The 16017-nt window shown below is 35.2% G+C and overlaps 1 protein-coding gene across 4 annotated transcripts in view; it reads right to left on the bottom strand.

The window, feature by feature from the left end:
* REV3L (REV3 like, DNA directed polymerase zeta catalytic subunit) overlaps nt 1-16017 on the bottom strand; it is a 171358-nt gene that overhangs the window by 20382 nt on the left and 134959 nt on the right. For all 4 annotated transcript variants that reach the window (XM_026456416.1, XM_023219060.2, XM_026456417.1 and 1 more), the window contains 4 exons: nt 13780-13898; nt 5394-5535; nt 3011-3255; nt 1572-1680 (listed from right to left, as the gene is read on the bottom strand). In XM_026456416.1, the coding sequence (XP_026312201.1) occupies nt 1572-1680; nt 3011-3255; nt 5394-5535; nt 13780-13898 (615 nt within the window). The remainder of the gene's footprint in view (nt 1-1571; nt 1681-3010; nt 3256-5393; nt 5536-13779; nt 13899-16017) is intronic.

Genomic DNA, 16017 nt, shown 5'->3' with positions numbered 1-16017 from the left:
GGATGTCAACTAGTGCATAAGTGACCATACAACAAGTTCAGAGGGAAATTTTGTTCGAAACTTTGACAGAAACCCCCATTCTTTCAAAATGACAGATGGGACTTGTATCACTCATAACCAACTCAGTTTTTAAAGATCTCATCCTAATGACCCCACACAGAAATCTGCATGGAACTCCATTTATCTACCTTGGAAGAATGATGAGCTGGGTTGACTCTGCTGACATTCAAACCTGCAGTTCCAGGGACTCTAGGTATTTCAAATCTGATGCTTAGACCACTAAGCCATCCCCTCCGGCCTATATTTATTAGCAATCTGGAAGAGGGGATGAATAGTGAGGTGATAAAATTTGTTGATGCCAAAAAAAAAAAAAAAATCATTTGTATTAATCAAGACTAGGGAGAATTTATGAGAACTCCAGTAGGAATGAAAACCACAGAACAGTATTAACTTTGATGATGATTCACAGACACGTGCAACGTAATGCATGTCGGACCTAGCGACTAAAATCTCAGGTATAGGATCATCACACCTGAATATTAAAAAAATCCTATTTTTATTAAGCTTTACACTGGGTCCAAAAGTAGACGCAAGTTTTAAAAAAAGCTATTAAAGGGAGATAATAAGCTGCCAGATATGCGACAATGAGAACATATTCTAACCTCTAATTCATTTGGTGTACATTTTGAAGCAGCCATAATGTTTTAACACATAAGATAAAAAGAACAGGGACCAAATTTGCAGAAATGTGATGTGAAAACTGATTTTTATATAAAGACCCATTTAATTAAAAAAAATCTATTTCCACATTGCTAATTTTAGTTTAGCATTCCCTCTTACTGATAGAGAATGATGCCACTTTTGATATAGTACACCAGAATGAATTTGAGGGCTGGTGGGGTCCACTCTACCATCAACCACTCTACTGTCTCATGATTCTAGTACAGACTCACTGCTAAGAAAATAGAAAAGAAAGGAATGAAGTTGGCATATAAGAGGCAATATAATCTTTTAGATCTCTCTTATTTGTCTTTAATTTATAAAGTTTTCTTTTGTCTCTTTTGAGGGGAGATACAGGAGAGAAAAAAGGGATCCTATTTTTAGTTTGGATATCTTCTTAAAAATATAATAAATAAGCCTATTACAGTATCATTAATTCTAAGATAGTCTTAATTTAAAATAATGTAGAAGAACAACTAATAGCATCTATACATTAAAGCAATTTAAATCTCTGTAGGTAATATATTTTGACCATTAAGTTGCTATTTAAGTCAGCCTGGTTCTAATAAAGGGCAGGAGGTATAAGTGTATGTTTATTTCTTTCAATATTTCATTAACCAAAATTTAACAATTTAAAGATTTAAAACCTAAATTCAAGAAAAAACAAGGTGACTGGTTTGTTCCTGAGGTGATTTCTTGGAAGATTCTTGTATCTCTGACTTTTTGAGATAAAATATTCAAGCAAACTCAGTGTTTTTGTTTTCTATTATGTGCCAACAATATCTAAACCATTATCAGCTCTCCAAAAGTTAAGCCATAGTTGTTATCTTTCATTTACAAGAGAGTATTACCTTGACAAAAGCTACCCCATTGGGAGACACTGTGATATCATGCCTAACTTGGTAAAGTAAATCTGGAGGGACTCTCAGAGAGGTACAGCCAAATTTGAACTCATCATACCTGTTAAGAAAGAGAACATTAAGCAAATACTTCCTCAAATCATAGAACAGAGATTTTAGGCAATTTAAAAAATCTTTCTAACACCATTAGAAATTCATTTTCAAACATCTAAACGTGAATTCATGTAATTAGTAATATGTTTATTTGCCTCATTACCAAAACAGTTTTTCAAATATTCACAATTTATTACAAGAAACGTTTCTTAAATGGCACTATCCTAAAATTTATGGGTAAAATCTACACTGAAAACCAAATTTCAACATCTGATCATCTTATTTATTTATTTTATTATTTTTTGAGATGGAGTCTCACTCTGTTGTCCAGGTTGGAGTGCAGTGGTGCGATCTTGGCTCACTGCAAGCTCTGCCTCCTGGGTTCATGCCATACTCCTGCCTCAGCCTCCCGAGTAGCTGGGACTACAGGAACCCACCATGATGTCGGGCTAATTTTTTGCATTTTTAGTAGAGACAGGGTTTCACCGTGTTAGCCAGGATGGTCTCAACCTCCTGATCTTGTGATCCGCCTGCCTGAACCTCCCAAAGTGGTGGGATTACAGGCATGAGCTACTGCATGCGGCCTAATCATCTTACACTAAATTACTTAAATAAAAATTTATTTTTATTGAACATCCTTGTGAACATATTTAAAGAATTTAAACCTTAAATAGAAAGACTGTAAATCTTGTAAATTTTCCAAATGCCCGTTTTTAATAAAAAGACAGGATCACCAATATAATTTCCACAGATGCTTTCTATGAAGGAGTATAGCATATACTAAAACCAACACATGGTCTCCAATACGCAAAAATCAATAAAAAGGAAGACTCCGTATTTCCCACAAATCAAGAAAAGTATCTAATCCTTTGAGAATTTAAAATGTTATTATCAGTTTATGAAATTTAATTTACATTAATTAATAAAAGCTACCATTTAATTTTTAAAATCCTGGACTATTTATAAGAAAAATAAAGAGGACGTCATAGTTGGAGTTATAAGATCATAATCCTCAAACTGTTCCACTGCAAGGTAATTTATATCAACCATTTAACTTTCATTTTAAAAGAGGCCATAGTTACATATGGAGTGAAACAGTTGCAAGGCTGATTTATTCCCAATCCTCTTCATGAGTCATCCATCCATGAAGCTGGATTAATCATACGGTGATCCATATCAATTAGTAAGACAACTACAATGAATGGATTGGCTGGGATACAGCCCATTTACCTTGCTCATAGGGAAGGTGTCAAGAGCAAAGAGACACTCAGAAAGTGTCTAATTTTAGTAAGAAGTACAAAGCACAACATTACTGTAAATGTGAAAAAAAACCTTACTTTCCCAAGTTCTCCACATGGCCAAGGCAGGTGGAAAAGCAGTAGTTATATGCAATCACGATGGAAGGATAAAGTGATTGGAAATCCAAAACAAGAACAGAGTTGCTATAGAAGCGAGATTCAGGCTCCATAATTAGAGGAACACACTGTGGGGCTCTCATTTGGGATCTTTGCTGAACACTAGGTGTCACAGGAATATAGTTCATTGGTTTAGCAATACGCAACAACATTGATTCCACACGGTACTGCAGGGAGAAAGGGAGGTGAGAAGAGAAGAAACACAGTTTAAATATATTGGTAATTTGAATATACAATCATTTGAGGATAATCTGCTTTTCAGAATAAGACTGTATGACTTTTTTTTTTTGCAGTCCCAGTTTGTTTGTTTGTTTGTTTGTTTTTGAGACGGCATTTCACTCTTGTTGCCCAAGTTGGAGTACAATGGCATGATTTCGGCAATCTGCAACCTCCGCCTCCTGGGTTCAAGCGATTCTCCCACCTCAGCCTGGGATTACAGGCGCACACCACCATGTCTGGCTAATTTTTTGTATTTTTAGTAGAAACAGGGTTTCATCATGTTAGCCAGGCTGGTCTCGAACTCCTGACCTCAGGTGATCTGCCCACCTTGGCCTCCCAAAGTGCTGGGATTATAGGTGTGAGCCACCGTGCCCAGCCTGCAATACTAGTTATTTAGTCAGCTTTCAGATGTGAAAAGGGATATATGTAAATCCTTTTCCTATTCCTATGCCTTTTATAAAAACTATAAAACATGTCAAATAACTTAAAAGATAAGTCAATTTTAAAGGACAGATGCACTTAGATCTCTTTTTATTTTTATTATTTACTTATTTATTTTGAGATCAAGTCTCGCTCTGTTGTCCAGGCTGGAGTGCAACAGCACAATCTCGGCTCACTGCAACCTCCCCTTCCAGGGTTCAAGAGATTCTCCTGTCTCAGCCTCCTGAGTAGCTCGGATTACAGGCTTGCGCCACCATGCCCAGCTACTTTTTGTGTTTTTAGTAGAGATGGGGTTTCACCATGTTGGCCGAGGTGGTCTTGAACTCCTGACCTCAAGTGATCCCCCGCGTTGGCCTCCTAAGCTGCTGGGATTACAGGCGTGAGCCACTGTGCCTGGCCCTCTTTATTTACAGTTATACCATAATAAAAAAGTGTAGGACAGACAGCTGTATAGTTTGACAATTTCATTTAAGAAGCTGGTCAATCATCTTGGAGAAATTTATTTGGGAAAATTACAGAATGAAAAAGCTGTCATGAGACTTAAGATAGAAAACGTTATCCCAGGTTTTCAAAGAAACAAACAAAATGATTATAGAATTATAAAGTATTGAATGTGGCTTTTGTTGTGGAAATAATTAAAAAATAATAAAAAAAGAACTGAATAGTAATCAGCTTATTACTGGTCCCTAGCAAAACTGAATCAAGCAATTACTGGTATGTTTGTTTCTAATAATAACTATTAAGCAGATGGCCTGGGGTATTAGAAAAAAAAAAATTACTCACAAGAACCAGCCTGGGTTCACTGAAGTATTCTCATGAGATTTTAAGGTATCTTTGCCTTTTATTACAGGCTAGCTCAAATAGTTGTTAAATTTGATGGGTATAAACAAAATAAATAGCTTATAAGCAATTAAATGAAATAAACAGGTAAAACAAAACTAGTTAGAACTCTATTTTTGCTATATTTACTGAACTGGTTGATTGAGGAATGTTATAGACACAGTTAATTAAAATAATTAAGGATTTTACAAGGTTAAGGAATCTGAGTGTTTTAATATGGTATCCCTGATGCCTACCACAGTGCTTAACAAACTACAGGTATTCAAATATGTATTTGTTGAATTAATACATAAAATCACTTTCAGCAAGGTGTTTAGTAAAAATCTCTCATTATATCCTTGGAAAATTACTTAGAAAGATATGAATTAAATAGCTTTTTAGGTTTCTTTTTTTTAAATAACATTTTAAAAATTACATAGTCCACTTATATTGATTTTCAAGCTTTTTATTTTTATACTAAAATTAACTATGGGAAGTTTTAAGAAGCCAAAATTAAACATGTAAAACAAAAGAAAGGTAGACTTTCTTTGTTGCTTCTCCAGTTTTAAGGGGCATCTTTAATCACAGTAACAATATTCAGGAATATAATATCCTTAAGGGCATGGACATTTATTTTCTTAATACCATAAAACACTTGGCAGTGGCCGGAAAGTTGGCATAGAAAGAGAATAAAATAAGATTTTATTACCCAGCTATTGATTAGTGGGTACCAAACAGAAAGTTTAAAAGTCAAATCACTTCAAATATCACAAAAGTGTATCACACATACAGAACTTTCAAGTCTGCAAGAAAACTGATTTCCCACCTGTGAACCCCTTGTCAGTACATGTAAAAACTGAATGCCAAAAAGTCTAGCCATCTCACTGGTTTTCCCAATCAGGTCCAGTTGTTCTAACATTTGGAGATTTCCACGGACACGGCTAACATAATGATCAACCATTTTCCATCTGTTAAAAAAGAATCCACATTATGAACATCAGGGAAAAATTTGGACACCTGAAAACAGTACTTTTTTCCTGCCAAAAATCTACATGCTAAAAGTGTGGTTACTTAAGGAAAGAGTAATGATATGAGCCTTTAAGCCAAGTATGTTAAGGAATAAAACATTAGAAAATTTCAGGTATTTCAAGGGCATAAAAGCCAGGAAAAATAAGCAAAATTTAAAATAGTACTTGTGATTAGGTGGTAAGATTAAGGATCACTATTTTTCAATATTTTGCTTGATGCTGCTCTATTCTTATTATAGAAAATTAACATTCTCCTTTAAGATACAGCTACTGATTATGCAATAATTATTACCATATATATAGATTTTTAAAGAACATGAAGGGTCTGGGGTTACCATTGTAAATATAAGTCTAAAATAAAAACATGCACTATCTTTTTATGGCAAAAAAAGTAATTTGGTGAAGATTCAGAAAAATCAGTAATATAATTTTTAGTGAGATAATACGTGGGTTAAACATATTTCAAATAATTATTTTCTGTGAAAATATCAAAGTTCTGTTTTTCAGTTTAAACCTTAAAAAATTAACCTCTTCACCTTACCTTCTTAAGAAAATAAACAATAAAGCCCTCAGCAAATCCATAAAAAGAATTTTGATATTATAAAATGTAAAAATGATCCAAAAGTATACTATAAGGAATAAAATTTATTCATTTGAAGATTAAGGTTCACATATATTGTAATCTTTAATTATATTGCTTTTAGAACAATATAGTCACATAATTCAAAAAATGTGTTTAAAAACCTTTTCCTCTGACACATGACTAATGCTTAATTAATAGAAAAACTAGAAAATGAATGTGAAGGAAGAAAAAAAATACCCTATTATAAAAAAGATAGTAACAGGTATTAGCAAGAAAGTGGAGAGATTGGAACCCTCATATACTGCTGGTGGGAACATAAAATAGTATAGTTGCTTGGGAAGATAATTTGGCAGTTCCTCAAATAGTTAAACACAGAGTTACCAAATAATCCACCAAAAATTCCACTCCTTGGTACACATCCAAAAGGAATGAAAACAGATACCTACACAAAAAACTACATATGAATGTTCATTACAGTATTAATCATAGTAGCCCAAAGTGAAACAACCAAAATGTCTATCAACTGATGAAGAAATAAAATGTAGTATATATCGATACAATACAGTATTATTCAGCAATAAAAGAAATACTGAAAGATGCTATAACATGGACAAATCTGGAGAGCATTATGCTGAAAGAAGCCAGCCACAAAAGATTACATATTGCATGATTCTGTTAACATGAAATGTCGAGGATAGTCAAATCTATGGGGACAGAAAGTAGATCAGTGGTTGTCTAAGGCAAGAGGTAGAGGGTGGGGGGACTCTGGTGGAGGGGGCGATAGGAGTGATGAAAGGTTGAAGAGTGGTGGCTACACGATGCAGGATTTCCATTCAGGGTAATTAAAATATTCTAAAACTTACTGTGATGCTGTTGTACAACTTTGAATATACTAAAACCCAGTGAGTCATATACTTTAAATGGGTGAATTGTATGATATACAAATTATATCTGAATAAAGCTGTTAAAACATCAGGCAAACATGAAAAAATCCTAAACTCTATAAATAATTGTTTAACAAAATAAACAGAAATTCTGTTTCATAATTTACATTTTTAACTTAATATATTGACTCCTATTTGTTTTGTAGCTATCGAGTATGCTATTGTATAATTATATTTAATGGAAACATTTACTGAATATCTTTTATTACTGTAAGCAATGCTGTGATGAACATTTTTAAAGCTAAGTCTTTGTACAGATGATTAAATAATTCCTTAAAATAAATTCTCAGATTTGGTCAGTTTTCAATACCTAGCAATACACTGCTTTCCAGAAAGGTTTTAATAATTTATATTCATACTACTGATGATAAAGCGCTTGTTTCCTTGTATATTTGTCAACAATGAAAATTATAGTTTTTAAAGTTATGAGTTTGATAGACAAAAAATGATATCACATTTTAATCTGATTTTTGTTTTAGATCATTAATGTAACCCCTCAACAATACAAAACTGCAAAGTGTAAATCTGAAATAATGCATTATATATAAATCAAATCAGTCCCTTTAAAATAAAACAAAATGAATTTAATGGCTCACCACTCCTTTAGGATGTGTGGATTTATCTATGGATAGTGCAGAAAAATAAGATACATTTACACTTTGCCCTCTCAACATATAGACAGAGAGCTGACCTGGAGAAACGTGCCACATGAGGTACCAAAATAGTGAGACACAATATAATTTCTGAAAATGCTAGGCAGCACACAAGCATTTTGCTGAGATTTGTAAAAGATGAGAAAAGTAAGTGTTAAGTCTCAGCCAACACAGGTTTAACAGAAAACTTTAAAAAGGTATGTGTTACACAAAACATATATAAGAATCTGTCTCAACAGATTATCATGCTGACTAGGCATGAGTATTTCCTTGAAATCTGAAGGTGGTGATTCAGGAGAAGAGTTACCAATTGAAGTATGTTGATGATAATTTGTTTTGGAAAATGTTTTAAAACATACTGGTTTATTTTCATTGTTTACTCCAGCCTAAAGTCCTTTTTTTTTTTTTTTTTTAAATGAGACTGATCTTGCCAATAGGTTTTTGTAATTCATGGTACAATTAAGAACATAATCAGCAGATTAAGAATTCCTTTAGTAAGGTATTTATTAAGGTATTTATACACTGTATATGAGGTAGACATTTGAATATTTCAGGATTTTTTCCTTTGATAGTTGTTCATGTCTTTTATCCAATTTTTTTTACTAATTTAAAAGTATATAATACAGTTAATATACGTAACTGTTATGGTGAAAATGGTTTTCCTAGGTTGATGTTAGCTTTTTACTTTTGTTGATTTTTTTTTTTTTTTTTTTTTTGACGGAGGCTCGCTCTGTCGCCCCCGGTGGAGGGCAGTGGCCGGATCTCAGCTCACTGCAAGTCCGCCTCCCAGGTTTACGCCATTCTCCTGCCTCAGCCTCCCGTGTAGCTGGGACTACAGGTGCCTGCCACCACGCCCAGCTAGTTTTTTTTTTGTATTTTTTAGTAGAGACGGGGGTTTCACCATGTTAGCCAGAATGGCCTCGATCTCCTGACCTCGTGATCCGCCCGTCTCGGCCTCCCAAAGTGCTGGGATTACAGGCTTGAGCCACCGCGCCCGGCCTTGTTGATGTTATTTAATGAGGTACAAAAAGTTTGTTTTTGGGCAAAAATGGTGAAAGTAAGTCTAAATACTTTGTACACAAAACTGATTAAACTGAATCTTAAAGGCTCCTGATTTAAGTTATTTGACTAAGAAATCGACTCCATTTTTTGAGGCAGTATAGTCTATTAGAACTTAAATAAATGAGTATAATAGTATATTTCAAAAGAAATATTTTTACTATACTATATATAACTCTTTTTTTTTTTTTAAGTGGAAATGGTTTATTTCACATTTTGTCACATATTGGTTGACAGCACAGACTTTGGAGTGAGATAGTTCTAGGTTCAAATTGTGGCTCTGTTGCAAGCTACTATGTGAACCTAGGCAAATCATTTAACTCTCTAGCTCTCAGTTGCAGTATGTGTGAAACAGTGGTAATAACAAGGTTGTTGTAAGGTGTTAGGCAAAAGCAGAAACTTAATAACCTTTGCAGCTATTATTATAATTATGGTAATTACTATTTCCTCATTTCATTCAGAATCTAATTCTCTGTCCTGAAAAGAAAGATGTACCAATTAATATTTATTGAGAGACTTCTGTGTGTTCAAGACTCATACTATCTCATTTAATTCTTACTTCACTCCATGAGGTAGAATATATTAACATCTCTCTATTATAGATAAGAGAATTGAGGATTACTGTAAGCCTAATCTGTCCTAGTTTACAAACCTTGTACACTAGAACCTGAGATTCTGGTCAAATAAACGAAAACATGATGAAAAGAAAACAAGATAATACATTACAAATGAGTAACTATCTTATTAAATTCCTATCACCACAGCAAATTACTCACTTCCTCACTAACAAAAATGGTAGACCATTTTGTGAAATGAATAAGCATTCAGTATTTGGTGAAATAAGCATTTCACTAAATGTATTCCTCTCCACTGACTGGTAACCAAGTAATATACACAAATTAGATGCATCTTATCTTTCATAACTAAAGGTTAATTTAACAAGGGACATTTTAGCTTGTATAATTTATCTAGCAGGTAACAACTGCTGTTTTCTGATCTAAATCTGCTGACCTATAGGCATGAACATAAAAAATACTTTGAATGGCTAATTTTTTAAAAAATGTATTTAAAAAGTAGACTTTTTAATTTAAAACAGTGATCTTTCTGAAATAAGATCATCATCATTTCTACTTTCGGGTCCTATCTCACTAACCATGTAACATAAAAGAGAATGAGTAATTGCGGCCTTTACTTATGGTTAAAGGACAAGATAAGACTCTTGTTAGTTTTTAAAATTGTTGTTAAAGAATTATGCCATCCTCTTAATGCTTTGTGAAACTTAAGGGTAATAAATACAAGTTTTGATCCGGAAAGGAGGAAGAGAAGCATAATTACAAAGCACATGCTACTCAGGATAGGCCTGGGTAGTGTTGAAATGCGAACTTAGAGCATCCTGAAGGCATGGGTACTTTTCAAGATAGTTCATCTGGGGAGAGGTTGACAAAAAAGGAGACAGGAGAATCCCGAGTACAAAATTCACTTATTCTGAAGTTTTTCTGCAGACTGACTCTATACTCAGCAAACAGAAAGTAAAATTTCTTATATTATCTTCTTCAGCTACACAACTCTGCTCCCAGGATATACCTCCTAGCTCAGAAACTGGAATAGTATTTAATAACTATTCCATGGATGACAGATAAAATCATGCTGGTATTAGGAATTATCTAGATTGGTAATATTAGAGATTAAGAAAAGTTTTATAGGCTGGCTTGGGAATCTAATCACAAGACGTTATGTTATGAAAAAATGTGTTCTAAGCTCGAAACAATAAAATGTTGGGAACGTAACTCATTCGCGTAGATCAGGCGCTTCCAGAAGACCTAAATCTGGGTTTATTAAAAAAAAAAATTAGGGTACCTTTGTGTTTTACAGCTTTAACACAAAAAATCCTTGACTAGCAAGTTCTTCTCATTTTAAGTCGATTTATAATATATATGTATGTCCTTAAAACACTGTAGAAAGCAAATGCAAATCAAAAGGGGTTACCATACTTACCAAAAAAGTAAGTGATACTTACTTTTTTGTATTCACTTAAAGTTAAGATGTATTCATTTAAATTTACGTAAGTATTCACTTAAATTTAAGGATGAAGTTGTCTGATATTTCCAAGACTACTCAAAGAAAGAGTGCACAGTCTCTTCGTATAACATAATCCATTTGACATAAATGGTCTAATGTCTAGTCTAAGTCCTTTCTATACAATATTAGTTCCAGTTCTCTAGTTCACTTGTCAAAAACAGTTATCATCCTAGATAATACCTAATTAAAGGTGGTAAAACACGCATTTAGAGACTCCGGGGCTTATAAACAAACCACTGAATATAGTTTTCAAGGTTAAGTTAAATATCAAGTTTTATTTATTGGTGTATAACTTCTTCTCAGCTTCTTTTTTTTTTTTTTTTTGAGATGGAGTCTTGCTGTGTCACCCAGACTGGAGTGGAGTACAGTGGCGTGATCTTAGCTCACTGCAACCTCTGACTCCTGCTCCTGGGTTCAAGTGATTTTCATGCCTCGGCCTCCGGAGTAGCTGGGATTACAGGTGTGCCCGGCTAATTTTTTGTATTTTTAGTAGAGATGCGGTTTCACCATGTTGGCCAGACTGGTCTCCAACTCCTGACCTCAGGTGATCCACCCACCTCGGCATCCCAAAGTGCTGAAATTACAGGCGTGAGCCATCGCAGTTGGCCAACTTCTCCTCAGCTTGTATTTCTATAAGGCTTTGATAGAAGCTAAGTGCTCTCTGTTACTTCACTTCACTTCTCTGAGATTCCTCAAAAGGGATTGGAATATGCGATGACATGCTCAAGAAGCAGTTTCCCCAGATATTACCAAGCTGTTTTCAAAGCTATACTTTTTCCATCCTCACCACCACACAGCCTTACAATTCAGTAAGTACAGATTGATTCATTTAAAAAATCAGACACATTAATTTCAGGACTTTTCTTAGACACAGTGCAGTGTGCCACAGTCTACACAGAGCAAGGCTGTCCTACTAAGCCAAAGATGAAGAGCTCAGAGTTCATTTAGGCAGCTCACAGCTGGAGTCTGTGGGATGGAGTATGAGAGAGAAAGGGAGTTGTGCAAGTGGCAGGAGTTGGAGGGTCAGAAGTACAAGTGGATTCCCTATGAGTGACAGCTCAAGGCTGTCCTGAAAACCAGCAGGATGAAACCACATGAGGCTGAATAGAGAGCAGCTCACTGGGGGTTGAGTGTGGGCAGAAATGGTCAGATAGTGCTGGGGTTGGAAGCTCACCAATGCCAGAGTGGAGACCTCATCACCCCCTTGTTAACAACCTGGGCATTCAGTTGTGAGCCCAGAAAAAACAGAGGCCTTTGCCCTACAGAAAGGCCTACTCTAGATAAAACTTAAAACCAAATACTGACAATATGTACAGACGACAGAGTTTGGAGATTGAATCCCACATCAAGTTGGAGAAGCTTAGGAACACCTTGGGCCTGGTATACTTGCCTGTTCCAACCATAGGCTTTGAACTACGTAATAAGCAACTGGAAAAGGGTCAGGAAAACTTCCTGTCATAGATTCCAGGCAAAGGAATAGTATCATTGAGAAAGGAGTAGAAGAAAATGCTATCTGCCCCAGGGGGAGGGTCAGGAAGTTTACTTGGGCCCAGGACCTGGCAGTGGTACAAAGCAGAGGTCTGTTGCCACTGTGGGAAGAGCAGGAGTGCTGAGCAAATCCCAGAAGAACAGGAAGATCCAAAGACTGAGGTTAGACAGGAGAACTGAGAAACTCCCCCTGCCTCCACTGTAAACCTTGCAGAGAGTCATAAGCAACATCGGTCAACCACTCATTAAATCTGACTTTGGAAAGAAAATGAATCACAAATACTGGAAAAATGAGAATAACTGTTGATTTCTCATCAGCAAAAAGAGAGGCTGGAAGAAAAGGGAACAAAACCTTTAGAGTGGTAAAGAAAAAAACGCGACTGAGAAATTATCCTTCAAAAATAAGGGTGAAATAAAGACATTTTCATATAAACAAGGTCTGAGATAATTTTTGCCGACAGACTTGCCAAAGAAAACAGATTAAGTTTCTTAAAATATTAACACACAATAGCCATATGATCCAGCAATTCTACTCCTAAGAGATATGAAAATGTATGTTCACACGATGACTTTATGCAGATCTTTACTGCAGTTTTATTCATAACAGCCTCAAACTAGAAACAACCCAAATGTCCATCAACAAGTGAGTGGGTAAGTTATATTCATATAATTGAATACTATCTAACAATAAGAATGAACAAACCATGCAACAGGGAAAATCTCAGAAAACAGTATGTTTTTTGAGTTTCTTCAAAGCCAAAGTTCATTATGAATATTTCCATTAATATGAAGTTCTAGAATTGGCAAAACTAACCTACAGTAATAGAAATCCAACTAGTAACTATCTAGATGATTAGGGGATGGGTAGGATGACTGCAAAGCTGTACAAGGGAATCTTCTGGCTGTCAGATATGCTCCTTATCTTGACTGGAGTAATGATTACAAGATAAATGCATTTTTCAAAGTCATTGAACAATACACTTCATTTATTTATATATTTTTTGAGACGAGTCTTACTCTGTCGCCCAGGCTGGAGTGCAGAGGCAGATCTCGGCTCACTGCAACCTCTGCCTCCCAGGTTCAAGTGATTCTCCTACCTTAGCCTCCTGAGTAGCTGGGATTACAGGCATGCATCACCACACCTGGCCAATTTTTGTATTTTTAGTAGAGATGGGGTTTTGCCATGTTGACCAGGCTGGTCTCGAACCCCTGACGTCAGGTGATACGCCTGCCTCGGCCTCCCAATGTGCTAGGATTACGGGTCTAAGCCACCACAACCGGCCTGAACAATACACTTTAAATGTGTGTATTTTATTACATATAAATTACATCTCAATGATGATTTTATATTATCTTCTTCAGAGTTATAAAACAGTACCTGTAGAGATCTGTCTTGTTATCAAACCAGTCTGACAAAACTCGAAAGGTAAAGAGGGGAAAACGCTGATGAAGAACATGAAAGCTCACATTTTCAAAGGTGTAGTTAGTTAGAGCCACCTAAAACAAAAAGGCAAGACATCATTATAATAATGCTTACGTTTGTGTAGCAAATGTGGTTCTAAAAGATACTAATATCACTTTAACCTTTTCATAGTAGATATTAAAGCTACTTGTAAAATTGATGTGTGGTACAACTGAATCATAATTCAAAACTATGTAGAGCCTACTGGACAGAAATGTTCATAACAAATTGGAAAATTAATTAGAGAAAACAGACCTGATGAGATTCAACTTGGTCATATAAGACCTATTTTAAGAGATCCTAGTTCTTACCATTTTTATACTCTATGATAATATGCATATTGACAGAAGCATTGTCAAGCAAATTAATTTTTTGTTCTTTCCATACTTACTTTTTGGTTCTTGATGACATGCTGATTAATGGGATTCCACAGATTTGAGGATAAGTTATCTAGTTAAAGGCAGGCATTCTCCTCCCAATAATTACATTAGTTACTAGACCCCACTATACCAGGCATTATAGAGACACTCAATTTCATTCCAAAAGCAAAATATTAAAATGTCAGAAATGTCTTCCCATCTTCAAAATATGTAAGTAAAAGCTGTGTTAATGAGTAAAAGATCCTGCAAAAGGGCCCAAATTAATAAATATGTACTTTCAGCTAGATGATTTCTCTGAAATATCTACAAGACAAAAGCAATCTAGACAATGGCAGGTATTTCAATGCAAAATGGAAATTGAGGAACCAGTAGTCCCCATTCTTAGGTCAATTTGGGATTGTGAGAAACAGTTCAAACAGCACTTCACAACTGTATATTACATTATAATTTTAAATTACTTTCTTTTCCACTCCTGTGATCCAGGAGGTACAAAATAGGGACTGAATCTTAATCTTATCTCAGTGCAGTGACCCAAATTGGTCTTACTTTATCTACAATTTCTGTCAATCTTCAGAACAAGGGCACTACAATGCAGCATACTTCACAGTGTGTGCATGTACTTGTGTATGTATACATATATACAGATGACCCTCATAGGTTGTAAAAAGGTAGAGAGTAATAGAATGAGGAAAATACCACAAGATTAAATGAGGAAGGATTATAAAATCACTAACAGAATGAAAAAACCCATATTGAAAGAAGATAATAGCAGAATAGTTCTACTAAAAGTCAAGTTAGGAATATGGAAATGTCTCAACATGCAGATCAGGAGAATGAAAAGATGAAAATGAGAAGAGGGAAGATATGGGGAACAGAGAACAGAATGTTAATATATAATTAGGTTCCTAAAGGAAAGCTTAATATGGAGACAGGAGCAATAATCAAAGATATAATTAGCTGGACCTTAGATTTCTCCTCTGCAGTACTACATTCCAGAGGTGAATGGCACTATATCTATTTGAATTTTAAAGGAAAAAGACTGCTGTTATTTTATATGCAGTGAGTGTAACAATTACGTGGGAAGAAAACAAAGATACTCCTTGACTCCTTGAACTCCTCTTCTCTCATGATTTTGTCCTCCATCCTACCTACGCTACCCACTCCCATAATCATACCCCAGGATCTATCAATAGGTGTACTCCCTCCAAAATCTCATGCATCCCATTCTCTGACCATCATCTCCTGTGCTTCCAGCTTACTCCCCTTGGTGCTCTGACCTCTCTGCTCCTTATTTAGTTTAAATTTCATAGTCAATCATGGTAATCATTCCCCTGCATGTACCATTCATTCCCTTGTCCCTCTCCTGCTGCTGCTGCTTCTTTTTATTTTTATTAAGTAAATCCATAACCATTTGTGAGTGATGGTCAAATCTCACTTGAATCTGTGAATTTAAACATAGCTGGTGGGTATATCACTTTAATTTCCTAGCCCAAATATCAAATAGACTCTTAATGTGGCCCAGTGTTTATATTTTCTCTCAAATTCTCCTAATAACTATTTCAAACTTATCTCTCCTCAAACCCCAAAAGCCTCTCCACAATTCTCAGTTTCAGCTAAGAACAGTAATTCCTATTTTACTGAGAAAATGAATCACAAGAGAACTTCCACAGAGTCTCACTGCCATATCGCTACCTACCAACATCCATACCCATATATTCTGCCTTCCTGTCTGTTACTATACTCTTACTTTATCTAAACCCAGGCCCCTCAACCA

This window comes from Piliocolobus tephrosceles, chromosome 5 (assembly GCF_002776525.5).
Source record: "Piliocolobus tephrosceles isolate RC106 chromosome 5, ASM277652v3, whole genome shotgun sequence".
NCBI classification, from domain to species: domain Eukaryota; kingdom Metazoa; phylum Chordata; class Mammalia; order Primates; family Cercopithecidae; genus Piliocolobus; species Piliocolobus tephrosceles.
Note: the sequence above shows the minus strand (reverse complement) of the source record. Positions and strands in the feature narration are given on the sequence as shown.